The sequence below is a fragment of the Oculina patagonica genome, chromosome 6 (assembly GCF_052425735.1).
Source record: "Oculina patagonica isolate OP01 chromosome 6, crgOcupat, whole genome shotgun sequence".
NCBI lineage: Eukaryota > Metazoa > Cnidaria > Anthozoa > Scleractinia > Oculinidae > Oculina > Oculina patagonica.
The window spans coordinates 31,129,056-31,145,272 of NC_135763.1; the positions used below are offsets into that span (position 1 = coordinate 31,129,056).

A 16,217-nucleotide genomic window follows, 5' to 3' on the forward strand; every position below is an offset into this window, starting at 1 on the left:
TGAAACGCGCCATTTTAATGCATTCAGATGAAAGAGCACCTGGTGTTCTATCCAAATCAATTAAAATAAAACTTCCAACGTTGACAAATTGCATTCAAAATTGTTATTGCATGAATGAAGGGAAAACACTGGCAAATGAAGCTAATTTTTATTTTGTGGAATGGCAGTTAAGTGAAATCCAAAGCGAAAAACATTGTGTTTTAGCTTCATATTAAAAAAAACAAAAATGGAAAAATAGTTTCAATCGACATTTGGATTTAAGGTAGGTTATTAATTTGCACTTGCCAAAATTTTATTACGGGTCGTCCTGTGTTTTATTTGTTGATTTAAATAAACACTTTTTATATGTCACCATGCACAAAATGCAAACATCTTAAAAGCAAGTTGTTTTTATACCTTTTCATGCTAAAAAACCAGCTTGACGCCTGAGTCAACTTTACATTTCTCATGCTTTTTAGCTTCGTTTCAAGAACGAATGCAAGCAAAATATTATATTGGTTGAGTTGGCATTTAAAAGTCCTTCTACCAACAAGAAAAAAAGGTTTTTCAAATTTGGTGTTGACAATTCCGAAATTGCGAATTTAATTTGTGGGTAACACTCCCCGTTTTGAAAAATCGTTTGTTTGTAACATTTGATCAATGTCCGGCCGGTGAACTGTTGTATGCAATAACTCGGCAAGCCAGGATTATTTACCCTTGCCTTATGAAATAACCAATGAGTGACAGGTACATTGTCTAATAACCCGATAGATAACCTGCATTATCGCATGCGTCTAGTTAATTTTTATCTGCTTCACTGGAAAAGAACTAAAATTAAAGGTCATAGAATAATTGTCGTTGTTTCTGCTGCTGCTTCGACTGGTGTTTCTCATTAAAAACGGGCCGGCCAGTTATCGAAATCGTATTTTTAATCTTTTGTATGTTCCACTCAAGTATTAAAAAAGCACTAATTAATGGTAATTATGCAGCAAAATTTTTATTTTGTTTACTTTAATTATTAAACAGACCACTCAAAATTTTAATTTTATAAAGCGTGTTGCAAAAAGGTTTATAAAAATAATTTTACACTCACCTTGTTTCTCTGACGGACAATCGAGAATCGGGTTTTATTTTTTATTTTTTGGCAAGTTGAAAAGGTGTATTACCATATGTAATACGAGTCATAGACTTATACAGAACTATTATTTCCTTATATGGAACTATTATTCCCTTACTGGGAAATGGGAGCTATTTTTTTTTTCTTTGTTTACAAGAACTCGACAAATCTTGAAAGTCCCCTTTGTATACGGACCTCACCCTAGTTCAGTAACATCTACAAAGACACGCAGCACCGTATGAGCCTTTCTGCATCAAAGATAATTCCAAATACAGTCAACTCTCGTTAAAGCGGACACGCTCGGGGCGTCGTTTAGTGTCCGTAATAGCGAGAGTCCGTAATAACGGGAGTCATTTCCAGTCAAACCTTATTCGCTCGGGATCTGGATTTTGTCCGTAATAGCGAGCGTCCGCAATAGCGGGGTGTCCGCAAGGCGAGAGTTGACTGTAATAATTATAAGTGTGATTAAATACTGTCAAAACTTTTTAAAGCGGCCCTCTGTTAAGCGGTCACCTTCTATAAGACGGTCAGCTTTCATATGCCCGCAAACTGTGTCCCGTATTGAGTTTTAATTAGACCTCCATTAATTATAAGCAAACAGGGAGAGAGAGATCCCAAGATCGGGGTTGACGCGGTTAAGACTTCCCAGTTGGCTAATTTTACTGTATTTACCGGGCGTGCCATGCATTTGGGGGTATTTTGAGTCACTCGAAAAATATGTTGACCAGTGTTTTTCGCATTTTTTGAAAAAGAATAACAAATATTCTTTAACTCTAACAATATACACTTATTACAAAACATCTGACTGATTTGCGTAAAACCGGCGGGGATCCGCGCCTGTTTCTTTTAGGTGTATAATGTATTTTTGTAATCTTTTTTACTGTAATTTGGTGTTATCGAAGATATTAGCTTCTGCAAGCTACTATGAAATTCGAGAGTAAATAAAATTTACGTATGTTATGTTATATGACCGCTTTATCGGAGGTTTGACTGTCAGTGACAGTTAGAGATGCGATGGTTCGAAATTAATTCAAGATGTTTCCACACTTGGTCTATACTTTTGGGCGTTTTAGAATAACTGCCTTGTTAAATACCTCTAGGCAACTTTTAATAGAGCAGAACATTATAGCTTCCGATGGTTCATAAAATGGGGCTATTAACTGAGTGGAAGGATCGAATGGGAAAATCGTTGGCTTGAGGTCATGGCGTGTAGACCAAATGTAGAGTGCTCCTTTTCCTGCGTAGCTGGCGGTTTTCTTGGGGTTAACACGCGTGGGAGCGAGCGACGAACCCGCCAGGCTCGTCGCGGCTTTGCCGCTCGCTCGCTCGCTCGCGCGTTAACCTTAACAAAACCGCCAGTTAAACAAGCTAAGTGTTTCTTGAAAGTCTTTGAGAGAACCATCACTTCTTCCAGCCGAAACTAACCGAGTCAATAACTGTTAATTGCACAGTTTTGCAACAAAATATAAGCAAAAACGCGCTCAGAAGTTGTTTTTCATTTTTAATTAGATATCGTGATCTGTAGATTCTGCGTGTTGCTAAATTTATTGCTGACTCTTTTTGCACTGCAACCTTGTTCCAAGGGGATGGGAGCGGGGGGAGAAAGACGAGAGACCCTGAAAACAAGGCTGTTCGAACAGTTAGACCTTCATGAGATCTGTTAAAGCTCTTGTGTTCAACACATGTTACAGAAGTGCGTGCTCAGAATTAATAATCTACGGGCCGGTACTCCTCTAATGTAAAAAAACTTTGCATTTGAAGTAAAGTCTCAGGAGTTTCCTTTCCTTCTCTTCCTTGTTTCAAGAGAGAAAGACTAACATAAAATGAAATGAAAAGTTTAAGACGAGTTCTGTCTCGCTTGTTCCCTGGATAGCCGCTTCATGTCAAACGAGTTAGAACCAGTGGCTGTTTCAACATCAGTATTTCTTGTACAATGATCACGAGAGACGCTTGCTTGAGGTTCAGCTGCGCCATTCCATCTTTTGTAAAACCTTTCCTTGAGGAGACCTCGTACTTTCTTAGTGGTAGTAAAGCACAACGCAATGAAAAACCCTATCAAAAATATTGCATGGTTATTATTTCGGCTATTGTATGGTTGAAACGATCTTCATAAAAAAACTGGAAAGAAAACGGTTAAAAATTGTCCCTCGGCTTTGGCCCTGCCTAAAACGATGCAAATGTCTTTAACCTTAATGAAATTTTTATCAAATTTTGTTTATTGTAATGGTGGTCACTTGTTAATTATGACGTCAGACTACAACCAAGATTACATCAACCATTTACAAATAATCCGTCACCTTAGATCTGTCATTTTGGATTCTAAAAATATTCAAAATGTCTAAAAATAGCTAAAATTGTATCTACTGTGGCTGATTTAAGACTGCTACCCCTGTAATATTGCAAAAAAAATCAGCAAGATATCATTAAAGGGATAGTTTTACGGTACGCAAGTGCATGTGCAAGCCTTTACGTGGCCTACTCAATTCTGCTGTTTATGAAACAATCGAATGCGAGTAAAACACTCGTGTGTGTGTTCAGAATAAATCATTGGAGCCAGATTCGATGTTCAAAACGAAATTGGGCATTTTCTGTGTAAATCCGTATATATCCTGTAGAAAAGCAAAGGTACATAAATACGTTGCTTTATCTCGAATTTTCTGTGAGTACCGCAAAACATTTTGTTGATAATAGAGTGAACAGGGTACTTTGCGCAAGAAGTTGGACTATATAGTAAAATATATCACCTCTATTGCCAGGTTTTCATTATTGACCGCGCATTCTTCACAGGCAAACTTACCGTAAGAGTCATCCGAATGATTAATACAATAGATCGAAAGGGATAACGTTATTGCTTGCACTTGCGCCGAACCGTGAAACCGCACCTCTAAAACAAGACGTTTAGTCTTGGTCACCTTTTATCAAATGATTTAACAAATCAAAAAGTACCTTGCATGCTGTTTAGCACAGTAGAAGGATACTGCAGGAATGCAGTTTGTTTCCAATTCGCGATAAGTCCCAGAATCCAAGTGAGCCCCATAACTGTGGTCAGTTTGATGCAGATGAGGGTCAGCGAAGCTCGGGAATTATTGTTTGTCGCTAGGCTGGCACCCTAGAGATAAAAAACATGATTGTTTCTTTAACTGGTCTCGATTATCAATTTAAAAACAAAAAGCTAACTAAGATTAATTAATTCATTGCTGTAGTGTGGCATACCTGCTGTAGACGACGAATTGCATGAATATTCTTCGTCAAACACACAATGTTGAAGATCAAAGCAAGACTCACAGGTGTTACCATGCCAACAGCTTTCGCCGTTTTGTCTGATATCCAGCAATATGTTAAATTTCCTGAAGTGAAAGTTGATAGTCAGTACATAACACATTCAAACCCTTTTAGCTAAGACAGCGAACTAGAATGATGAACAGACCGCAAGCAATGATTTTTTTTATAGTGGGTTTTAGACATTTAAGCAAATCAAATAATATTATTTTCAATTAATTAATGAATGTAATTATTTAACGTTTGTCGACATTCAATTTACATGAATTCTTACATCGTTACTTCACTATCAAGCAGACATTGATGCAAATAAAGAAAATCATCACCTTTGGATAATTGTCTCTATATAGCACTATATTGTCAGAGGATATATTATCAAAATTAAAGTCAGCATAATAATTTTGGAAGCAATTATTTTTACACAATTATGTCGCGAAATATTAACTTTACAAACCATATCCGAAATGAAACGTTCCTGTAAAGTCCAGTGCAGAGCAGAAAGCAACAATCACCGCTGGCAGTCCCCATCCCACCGTGTAATACTTGATAAAAGTCTTCCTGATTTCCGAAGGCTGTTTTCTTGTGCCACGCACTGCACGTTAAAATTTAGAACAAATAAATACAGCATAAACAAGGGAACTGTATTTGGTTTGGTCTGTTATGTGATTAGGCATAAATAGATTGTGCTCGGCAACTTTTGAGCAACTTTTGGCTTTTTGAGCAACTTTTTGTAGTGCCAGCAACCTAGGGCAACTTTTACTTTCCTTGGCAACTTTTGAGCAACAAATTGATTTAAAACCGATCCAAACCATAAAAGGTCCTTTTTATTTCGAAGGATTTTATTAAAACTGGTTTTATTCGCTGCAACATAGAATTTGCCGCCGGCCATCTTGGCATTTGCTGAAGTGCGAGTCACTTATGGCATCGCAATCAGATGAAATTCCAGACGAGGAAAATGGAAATAATTCAGACATTGACCTCATTAAGGTTGCCATAGACGCTGGGGTAAGTCTAAGTAAACCTGCAAGCGCTTCAATTTCTAGAAAACGCAAAATTCACGTCAAAACAACTCTAAGAGCAAGCAACTTTTCTGAATTTTGGTGGCAACTTTTTAATATTTGAGCAACTTTAGAGCAACTTTTTGGTATATTGTGAAGCAACTTTTCCTAAATTTACATGTACTAGCACAATCTATTCATGCCTATATGTGATAGCCTCAGTCTTGGAATTATGAACAATTATCAAATCCAATTTGTCTGAAACTACAAGGTATATTTATACGATTTAATTTCTACGATTGTCAGTTTCATTATTATCGAACGCTTCCTTGGTCGGGGGCATTTTTTTCTTTTTCTCGTGACAAAGTCCCGGGGGGGGGGGGGGTACTCAGAAAAGTTTTATACAAGGAGGCTCCGCCCCAAGTTCTAACCCCTTAACCTTTTATATACCATTTTTGACAGAAATTGTACCCCTTTCGTATATACCTTTAACTGAAAAAAGGTACCCCTTTCATATACCTAAGAGACATGGCGTGGACTTAACCCTATTCAGACCGGGGGGGGGGGGGGGGGCTTTTGAGGCCCGCGCTGACTTTGAACTTTTATAACTTTTTTAAGATTTAACCAAACGCTGCCAAACTTTCTGAGTTTTCCTAAAATTTATCTGGCAACAATTTGGTAGGGTTGGATAATGTGTGAGGAACTTGACGTCACCATGGCAACGGCATTTTGACAGGCATGTTTTCCCAAATTTGTAATTTTGCGTGTTATTGTTAACAAAAATCAACTTAAGAGCGAATTTTTTTGAAGACCGAGTGAAAACAAAAATATGCGGTACAAACTTCCAAAGTCATCTACCTTCATTTTTGGCTTAGAGATACCTTATGGTAATTCGATAAACGTGGTGTATTTTTTTCGTTTAAATCTATTTTAATTTTCGAGAAAATATTCAGACACTGTAACGAGTGCCCGGCGACATAAAATGACCGAAACAAGAGCGACGAACATGGTCACAAGAACTTAGCTCATCAAAAGCGTAAATTGAAGATGACCTTTCTCAAGTTTGTATATTTGTACAGGAGGCATTGACGAATGTTATGAGTCTAAAATAAGGATAATCAACTGAACTGTGAAATCCAGGCAGGCGTTTAAAAATCGCCATTTTCTCATTGTTTACAGATTTCATTTTGGAGACGTTTTTCACGAAGTACTTTTGCTATGCGGTATAACTCGGATTCGCCTGAAACTTTGGCTTAGATAAGTAGAAATGATGTACTTTTTAATTATATAAAAATTTGCTCTGGGCTTTTGATTTTATCCAAGAAATAGACCGTACTACTTCGAAGAAATCGCTCGACAGTGACTTATGTAAACAAAGCAAATAATCGAATTACGCAGTACACTTTCTCTTAATATAGCCAAAATTCGAACACAATCTTATCATTTAGCTACACACGAGTTTATTTATTAATATTTTACTCTTACCTTGCAAAAGCAGTGGTAAAACATTGTTTTTCTTCATTCTTGACATTCTTTTACCGGCAAATTGCACGGGCAAGCGGCTATGTTGCTTATGATACAATCAGTCGATATTAGCAAAGGCCCTCGTAAACATGGTATTTCTTGACAATTTTAACCACATTTCAGGTTCCATACAGCCATTCGTGCAAGAGACTTGATAACACGATGAACAGATTCACTTAACGACGTTTTAAGCCTCAAATGAGATGTTGTGAAATTCAAAGAACGGTTACATGTCATTGCTCGTGAACCCTCGTATTTGTCACGCAATGAGTCACGAACTCCCGGGGGGTGGGTGGGTACTTTACAGGGGGATCCCTTCAAAGTCTGCATTTTTCAACTTCCATTTAGATACAGTCGACTCCCGATAACTCGAATTCACGTTTTAAAAGTTTTCTCATGCTCTCTTGTTCGTCCACATGTGCAACCTCTCACTCGGTCATAAAAAAGCCGCTTTTTGAACTCCATTTTCCCTTTTATTTATTCAATACAAAATAATCAAGATGTACAGACTTGAAAAAGCACTGCATCTAGCACCAACGGTACGGTAATTTATACAGGCTTTTTATTCCTGTTAAAATTATTATACTATTATACGGAACCCCATCTGGGCGTGGTAAAAGCTTTTTAATTTGACCCCGGAGCCGGATACCATTTCTATGTCTTATCAATGATCTGAAGACTGCCAACAAATCACGAGAGTATGTTTTACTTTGAGTGCAGCTCAAAACGGAACCTTTTTGGTTAAACTGACAGGCAGCCTGCCACGTCCTGAACACCCTATATGTGTGACCAAAATCCGTAACTTAACCATAATATGGGAGTTCACCCTTCCCGCTTCCAATACACAGAGGAGTCTGTCATAAACGTTTTTACTTTTATTCATTTTACTTTGGGGGGCTGATCAACTTATCAGTACGAGATAACTAGGAACGTCCCGCACACTTTTAACGGGATCGCAATAATGTTCGACTGCATTCACATAGGCCTGCATAGCAGGCGTCGGAAACGGGGGGGGGGGGGTTGGGGGGGGAGCTGGGAAGAGGGAGAGAAAGAGGGAAAAAAACGTAGGGGGTTCTTAAGGCAGGCGTTCCCTCTTCCCCGTCTTTTTCCCTCCCCTTTTTACGCCTGCCGCGCAGGCTAGCATTCACTCGAATGCGGTGCTGTTTCAGCATATTATTACGTCAAGAAAACGTTACATAATCGACATTTGTTATCAGATGGCGCTAAGCTCGATTTTATATATATCCGTCACCACCGTTACCAGAATTTATCAGACTAAAACAGAGAAAAAGAACAAATCACACTGTGTTAGGTTTCTCCTTTTTAAACTTAATAATATCGCATTTTATATAACCACAATATTAAACGGACTGAGAACTGACTTACAATAAACCCCTTCTAGCTCGAATTCGATGACGATAACGCTCATTCATGAACATAGCGCACTCGAGGCGTCACAGTTTCTATCCTTCGAAGCTTCACTTATTGGGTAATTTACGATTCCGATTATAATTACATAGTTTGTGGAGGAAGAAAGTGGCATTTAAATTTTGAAAGAGTTTGGTCTTAAATATAATATTCATGAAAAATTGGAATTCCGGACAATCGGAAATCTGGATAATCGAGGTTCGACTGTACTTTCTATAGAAAATTAACAAAAATCGCAGACTTACCAGACCCAGCAGGGACAAATATACCCGTACGTCGAAAGATCGTTCTCAAAAGCGCTTTGTTGATTTCCGGGGGGGACTCGCCTATGAAAGTGACGGGGGTATAAATTTTTGATATTTGGTCTTACTTAGGGTCTTCCGCGAAAAAATAGCAATATTTTCAGCCAAAATGGTCTCGTTCAGGGTTATACACGCAGAAATATACAAATAGCAATTCTATTTTCAGTTTTTTGGAGGCGTCTAAGGGTCAAGAAAAGCTAGAGCCACACTCAGATTGTTCTCTTTTAGGGGTTCTTTTCAAAATTTCTGACGAGCATCCCCGTCCGTTTCATACAGTCCCCCCGGGTGTTGATTCCGCGGGCAGAATTGCGTGATTTCCCTTTTTTGGCATGCCTCAATAATTCTGCGGGAACGCGGCACCGTTGCGAACCTCTTCTCCATCCATTGCCCAGAGAAAACCGATGAGCTGGGCAGATAGTAATGTCCGAAATATTCAAAGGTACGTTGAAGATTGATGCCGCGCTAAAATGATATGAACGCAGAGGGAGTATAACAGAACTTCTTTCCGCAGCTCGACTTCGCATATCTTGGAGGCAGTATCCCCCAACTAATCTTTGAAAAGAGTAATTGATTTCCATTCTATACTCTGTAAAATTCTCTACTTATTAAAAGCACGAATCAACAAAATAAATTATCAGTTCTTGTTTGCTTTGGAAACTATGGCGCGACGCTCATTATATTGTTAGAGCTGCACCTAATCTAGTTTATTTTTCCTTTCTGATTTTTAAATAGAATCTCTGATATTTAAAAATGCTATTTCCACTTTGTTAAAACAAAAAATATGTGACCCCTTTCTTTAATCCGTGCCAGACCTTGACGTTAAAACCCCTCCCCAAAATAAAACCAAAAAATAAAAAAATAAAAGTTACTTCGAAAAAACAAAACAACCAAAAATACAGCTGCAGTACTCCGTTAAAAATGCAACAACAACGGCAACAGTTACTCAGTGACCTTCCCCGTTTCAGGTTTAATAATTTTTTTTTCTATAGTATCTTTATGTGTGTGTTTTTTTTTTAACGTGAAAACGTACTTTCATCTACATATGCCGTGACTTTTTTGAAAGGGTTTTTAGACTTTTTATTACCCCGTTTATGTGCTATTACGTTTATATTAAGCCCCACCAAAACCACTTACGAAGTTGTATAAATCCAAGGATTATAACCGAAAGTTTACGGTATTTCTCAAAGTACATAGCCCACCAAATTTAATTCAATGGGTAACCTCCCCTCAAGTGACATATCATTGCGTGACAGATGTCAAGCCGCCATTTTCGCTCTAGTTGATCTTCTGCAAAAACAACGGCCAAAACGCGGTTTTTAAACTGTGAAGCAAGTTTCTTCTATGAATTGGCCGTTTTCACTAAATGTGGTTGGAACTGTGAAGACCGGAATGCGGTGGTTTTTTTTCAAGGACCTTCTGGCAAAGTTATTGCTGATTTGAAATTCTCTGAATACTGTCATTTGGTAAACACCGTTCGAGTGCTGGTAACGTATTTGAAACAAAAGTAGGATACAAAGCAATCTTCAACGAATTGTTACGCCAGGTAAGCTAAATATTGAGTTTTGGATCAAATAGGGTGTTTACTAATAAGATTTTGTCGGAATTTTGGCTTTGAGAAGGGAAAGCGTAATTCGAGCCTTATTCGATTATTTGCGGTTGTTGACAAGTCGGTGTTGTGATTTCGTCCAAATTAAAAGGGGAAGTTCTTCGTAGCAATTAAAAGCCCAAGGCTGATTTTTATACCATTAAAAAGAACATCATTTCCGCTTATTAAAACCCAAGTCTTAAGTGATTCTGAGTTATACCGCATAGGAAAAGAGTTCTTTGAAAAAATGCTCCAAAATGAGATTTTTAAGCAATCAAATTTTTGTAATTTTTAAACAGGCTCTAAATATTCAAATCGATCTTTGCAATACTGTTCTTAGACTCAAATTATTTGTAAATGCCTCCTTAACAAATACACAAAATCGAGAGAAGTCTGCTTTATTTTGCGCTTGTGAGCAGCATCATTCTTATGCTCTTAATCGTGGTATGAAATTAGACCATTTCATGGCAGTCGGCAGGCGTGACATTTTTTTATTTTTTTTTCTGCCAAACAAAGATAGCTCTTAAAGAAAAAATCATAGCACGTTGATCGACTCACCATAAGGTATCTCTGAAAAAAAATTGAGGGTAGGCTTGTTTAAAATTTTGTACCACCTCTCACTCGGTCACGAGAAAAATTCGCTCTTAAATGAAATTTTTTTTACATTTTTACGGGTTTTAAGCACATTTTAATTCATTTTGAGTAATTTGCAGTGATTTTGGGTGGTTTTCTGGCATTTTGGAAAAATTTTGAAATCCAAGATGGCGGATCCAAGATGGCGGCTGTTTTGACATCATGATGTAATTGTCACGTGGTGTGACGTCACCATCCCACGTGACGTATACCAAAAGAAAGAGTTTCGGACATACAATACATCCTATAAGTTTCATGGTGATTGCGTTAATATTCTGGAAGATACATAGGGGGGGCTTCCGAAGCCCCCCCCCCCCGGTCTGAGAAGGTCAAAAAAAAGCCCGGTCTGAATAGGGTTAAAATAGGACGTTTTCTTGTCATTTTTATGTAGCGCTTAATAAATTAAAATAATACAGCCATAAATTGCGTCTGTTCGAAATATTTTAATTAAAGGCCTTTTTAAATAGCCAAATGACAGATTTCCATACCCTTTCATATACTTAAACTCGTGAAATCCCTACCATTTTATATACCTGAAGCCTGAAAAAGGTACCCCTTTCGGGCGGAGCCTCCCCGTACAGACCAATAGGGAGTACCCCACCGGGGAGAAAGTCATTCTAAAATAAAGTATGTAAAGACACCTCCGCCTTGTCACATTCTGTCGTTGGTCTGTTGTTTGACTGTTTGAAGTGTCCTTAACGAGTACATTTGCTCCTGCGTAGTATTTTGTAACACGTTTACCGAGATCATTGATTGGTTTAGTAATAAAAGCAAGAAAAATTGGCAGGGTTTATATTTATTGACCAAGTTTTTCTTTTGAAAACTTGTCATGGGATTGAATAATAGTTTTGAAACATCTCCTGGAAAACCGATAATTGTAAATTGAGTTAGTCCAGGAAAGTTTAACCCCTTGTTTTTGTTAGTTATTAATTTAATGAATTTAATTGGATAGAGTTGAAGGGTAGTAGCCTCTGTACGAGCCTAGTGTCCCATCAGACAGGAACTTATTCTGGTTTCCATAGCATGAAGCGAATATAAATATTTCTTCTCCCCCCTGGAAGAGATGCCTGTCTATCACCGGGTTACCTCAGCATTAAATGGGCCTGTTCCCATTCATACGCCTGGGTAAAGATAGGCACTATGAGAGTAGTCTATGAGAGTAGAGTAGAGTTTTTTTTTTTTTATTTTTTTTTTTTATAAGTAAATTTTTGTTGTAAAGCGCATTAGATCATATATGCATGGATTTTTGCGCTACAGAAATAATACGGTTATTATTGTTATGTTATTATTAAAACGCCAAGTTGCCCAAAAACACAACGCAGAGGCCCGGCCAAGGCTCGAGCAAGAGTCAAGGACAGGGCAAAGTGTTTTACATTGCAGCCCATTCGTATGCGGTATTTGGGGCCGTCTCAGACCCTCAAATTCCCTCTTCCGAGAGCACGTTTCTAGTATCGCTGCTTTTATTAAGACCTATAGCTGATAAGTGTTAATTTTAATAAAAAGAACTCACCTTGAACTTTAAATGTATTTGCTGTATCAAACGCCATGACACTCATCCACGAAAATGCAGCGAGAATAAAAAAATGAAGCAAAATGGCGACTGCTTTGCAAAGAACATCGACTTCTTTCGACTTTGCAGCACCGAGGAATATAGTTTGAAAACACAGCAAGGCAAAGGAGAGGTTGATGAGGCACTTCCCTGGCAGATTTCTAAGCTCTTTGAACATCAGGTAAACGCCAAGCAGAAAGCACAGCGAAATGATGGACAGAAGTGTGCCAACAGACGTAAAATAAATGATAATGCTTGAACCATGCATGTGCTTCGAGTCCTTACCGGCCTGTCCAGCTTGATGCTCCAGGCAGAGAATATAAACAGTATTTTCTTCCAGATCCATGGCATTTTTGTCAAATGACATCTGCCTTGACCTCATCAGTATCACACGGCTTTCGTTTAGTGAAGATTGCATCTGTGTTGATTGGTTTTTCGCTGTACTGAAAACTTTGCAAATTTGACCTTCAAAGCTGACTGTACAGTTGTTGATAGTTGAGGTACAGTTAAACACTTGTGACGTCACCTCTTGTGTGGCAGGTCCAAAATTCAGCCATTGTTGTAAATTTTCCCCGTCGTCTTGATGTAAAATACTCGACCCTACATCCAATAGGATTGTCCAAGGCGGAAAAACTGCACTGCCAAAGGGCGACCATGGTTCAGAGTGTCCCTCAGGATTGCAAAGTGCACAGTGAGGGTTTCTGTATGTAAACATAGTCTTTTCATGAAAAACTGCAAAGATCATAGAATAAGAATAACACAGTTCTTTGACTAAAGACATCATCGGTAGCTGAGTCGAAGCGCATTTTGCATCGTGCAACACACAAGACTGGTGATACTGCTTCCGATTTCGCACTGGTGCGTATTTCCACGAACAGTTTGTATTTTTCTTAAGAAACTTTTGTACCGCTGATATGTTAATGGGAGAAGCCAAAGACCAACTTGGCCTCGGGCATGAAATGTCTAGGCCCCAGTAAGACAAGTTTCCTTCACTGTGGCACCTCGCACAAGCAATGCTTCTGTATGTTACATTCTGGGTCGAGTCAAAGACAGGCAGTTCTTTTTGTAGCGTCATATTCAACCGATGAGCAGTTTGGCAATCGTTTGTACTTTTAAAGTTGTGCAAACTGCAAGAAGATTTCATGATAACTCCGGCATACTTTAAAGGATGATTGATGTCTTCACATGTCATATTGTTAAGATACGCGTTATCAGCACCATTTTCAATATGGCCACATCTGTAAAGTCATATGCACCAGTCAAATATATCAAGTGACAAGAAGTAATTGATTTTTCACTTTCAATTTCTAAAGGTGAATATATAATTAATAATTCTTATTGGTCGAGAAGTTCGGCTTATGACGCTACCTTTACACCACAGTGCGGTGACAATAGGTTTTTTAGTGCTTAAATTCACGTGCAAATTGGTTTCCGGCGCTTTTTCACAGTTGATATTCACCTCTGAAACCTCATTCATTCTTCTTAGGCTCAGTGATCATTGGTGAAAATATATCTCAACTTCAATTTGTCTCAGTAAATATTCACCGATGCTCACTTTGCCTTCAACGAATAATTGTTAAACATTCCCAGTAGAAACCAAACATATGATCAACCGTTTGTTATCAGCAACCAGTGGCTAGCTTTATGCTGGAGATGGATAATCGTTCTGGACAAAGTTACATTTTAATAAGGCAAGCCTTTCTGGTTCATCTGCTTATTCGTTTGTGGATTCATACGGGAAAACAGAAAGATCATGTAACTAAAAAAAACGCTTGCCAAACGGATAGCTTACGGATGTACCTTATTCAGAAGCAAATAATTGAGATGTTTGTAATAAAAAGTGGTCAGACAAAAAATGTAAATTCATAGTACTAGTTTGCTGCAGTAAAAGAGAACTTACACAGCAAAGTTTAATATCATTATTACTTATATTTCGATTTTCTGACTTGTTAGTCTTACCGCGAATGAAAATCCAAGCAACAGTCACCAACTGTTTTACAAGCCTTATCACAAAAGCAAGTCTTGTAACCTAAGTTCTCTTTCCTTTTCTCTAAGAAGCATCTGCCTTGACAAGATTGTGAGGAAAAGTTCTTCTCTTTAAGCACTGTAGCAAGAATTTCCCCTTCTAGTGGCATACTGATGTTGTGCTGACGGAGCAATCGAGAAAGGTTTTTCCAGCTAAAGATCTCACCCTTAAACTTTACAACAAAATCTTGGTCTGTAGACTCTTGAAAACGGAAAAGAAGGCACGTTACATTGATAACACTGACCATGCTCTCATAGATGATTTTCATGTTAATGGAAAACAAAATGCACGAGTCTGCAGCAAAATGAAGTCGGCGTTCTACAGTAACGAAAAGTAACAAAATACAAGAAACAAAATACAAGAAATAATGTTGTATACACACCAACAAGGGCTGGAAATTCCCCACAATCATATCTTTCATTTGCAATTTTAGTTTCGTTGCCAAGCATATTTTCTTGGGATCTTGATGGTGCTGTTAAACTTACAACCACAGCTGCTACAAAGCATGTTGATAATACATTGAAATCGCCTACTTTCATATTTTTGGTTTTGCTGTCTTATTGTTTTTAAAAAATGACGTAACCCAACGGCAACTAAAATTTTGAACCATGGACAGGTCCTTCACTGGTTTTTATAGCCGTGAATGTGCTGATCGTCATCACATCGCAGCTAGCTCGCTCAATATAATGCACTTGCAGAAATGACGCTTTGAAAGAGGATGGTTCATCTCTAATTGCCCAATTTCGATATGTAAATTAAAATTGATACAGACGCGAAACATACGAACAAAAAGAAACATTTCAAAATCTTGCTCTCGTGTCGAGTGTTTTAGGTTATATTTCAATTGTTATGTCGAAAGTTTGCTATTTAGTCAAAACCATTTCGATGCAAATTCTATATATTTTATGATAGCCCATCTGTTTGAGTCAGTATTTTCTGTGCGTCTAAAAGAGCTTGGTTTGGTAAAATAAATGCATTGGTCGATGTAGCATTTATTTTTACTTTTAAGTATCAGGCAAACATATATTGTAATGCACTTGAAAGCAGACTGTCGGAAAACGCACTTGCATTTGTATGCATGTGAGTTAAGTTATCATAGTCGACAACAGTTACCACTATATTTCTATTTCAATATGAAAGGCATTATTTTCCATACTGAATCACAAAAATGTCCATTTTAAAGATGTTAATTGTCTTCATGTGCTTTAATTTCTGGCAAGTTTGTCTTTTGTTGACGCACAGACTCTTTAATTGTCGGCAGCTGGTCAGAGCGAGCAAACTCCTCAAAATCACAGCATGTTCATTTCATATTCCAAACGTGCACAGTGCTTTAAATGTAAATTCTACGAGAGCAAACGTTAACATTTTATTGTTTCTGAGAAAAGATTCCATTTTCAGTATAGTCAGGTGCCCAGGAGTCCAAAATGTGACACCCACGGGCATTTTTGTCTGATTTTTGGCAACATTGCTATTTTTACTAAATCGAGTACGCTGATTTCGAAAATCAATGTTGCCAAGCTTAATTCTCGCGTTAAGATGATGTTTTGATGCATTTAATTATGACGTCATGGTCCAAATAAGGAATTTTCTTTCCTTTAGCTATTTTAAGCATAATACATCCAGAAATTCATTTAAAGCATTGTTAGTGTGCTGTAAAAATGATTTCAAGAATTTTCTGAGAGTTTTTACGCTGTTTCTGTGAAAATCAAGCCCTTCAGTGACAATTGACCACGCCCTCTTAAACAAAATTCACCATATCGCGGGAACCTTATCACGGGTGTAGTTTTGTTATTTTGT

The 16,217-nt window shown here is 37.9% G+C and overlaps 1 protein-coding gene across 1 annotated transcript; it reads right to left on the minus strand.

Annotated features, from left to right (window-relative positions):
- Positions 1 to 2,851: 2,851 nt before the first annotated feature.
- On the minus strand, positions 2,852 to 15,048 carry LOC144658131 (uncharacterized). The gene is made up of 7 exons (XM_078518474.1): positions 14,803 to 15,048; positions 14,354 to 14,621; positions 12,356 to 13,632; positions 4,830 to 4,967; positions 4,310 to 4,443; positions 4,043 to 4,205; positions 2,852 to 3,148 (listed from the first exon to the last, which is right to left on the minus strand). Exons 1-7 carry the CDS (start codon positions 14,957 to 14,959, stop codon positions 2,934 to 2,936), a joined length of 2,352 nt encoding a protein of 783 aa, XP_078374600.1. The 5' UTR covers positions 14,960 to 15,048; the 3' UTR covers positions 2,852 to 2,933.
- Positions 15,049 to 16,217: the final 1,169 nt, after the last annotated feature.

Excerpts from the sequence above, each read along its gene's own strand:
- LOC144658131 (XM_078518474.1), bottom strand. The coding sequence starts at position 14,959 with ATGAAAGTAGGCGATTTCAATGTATTATCAACATGCTTTGTAGCAGCT. Across the intron at positions 4,968-12,355 it reads AAATACATTTAAAGTTCAAG|TGCGTGGCACAAGAAAACAG; the intron begins GTGAGTTCTTTT and ends TTTAACGTGCAG. Across the intron at positions 4,206-4,309 it reads CAATTCGTCGTCTACAGCAG|GGTGCCAGCCTAGCGACAAA; the intron begins GTATGCCACACT and ends TTTTATCTCTAG.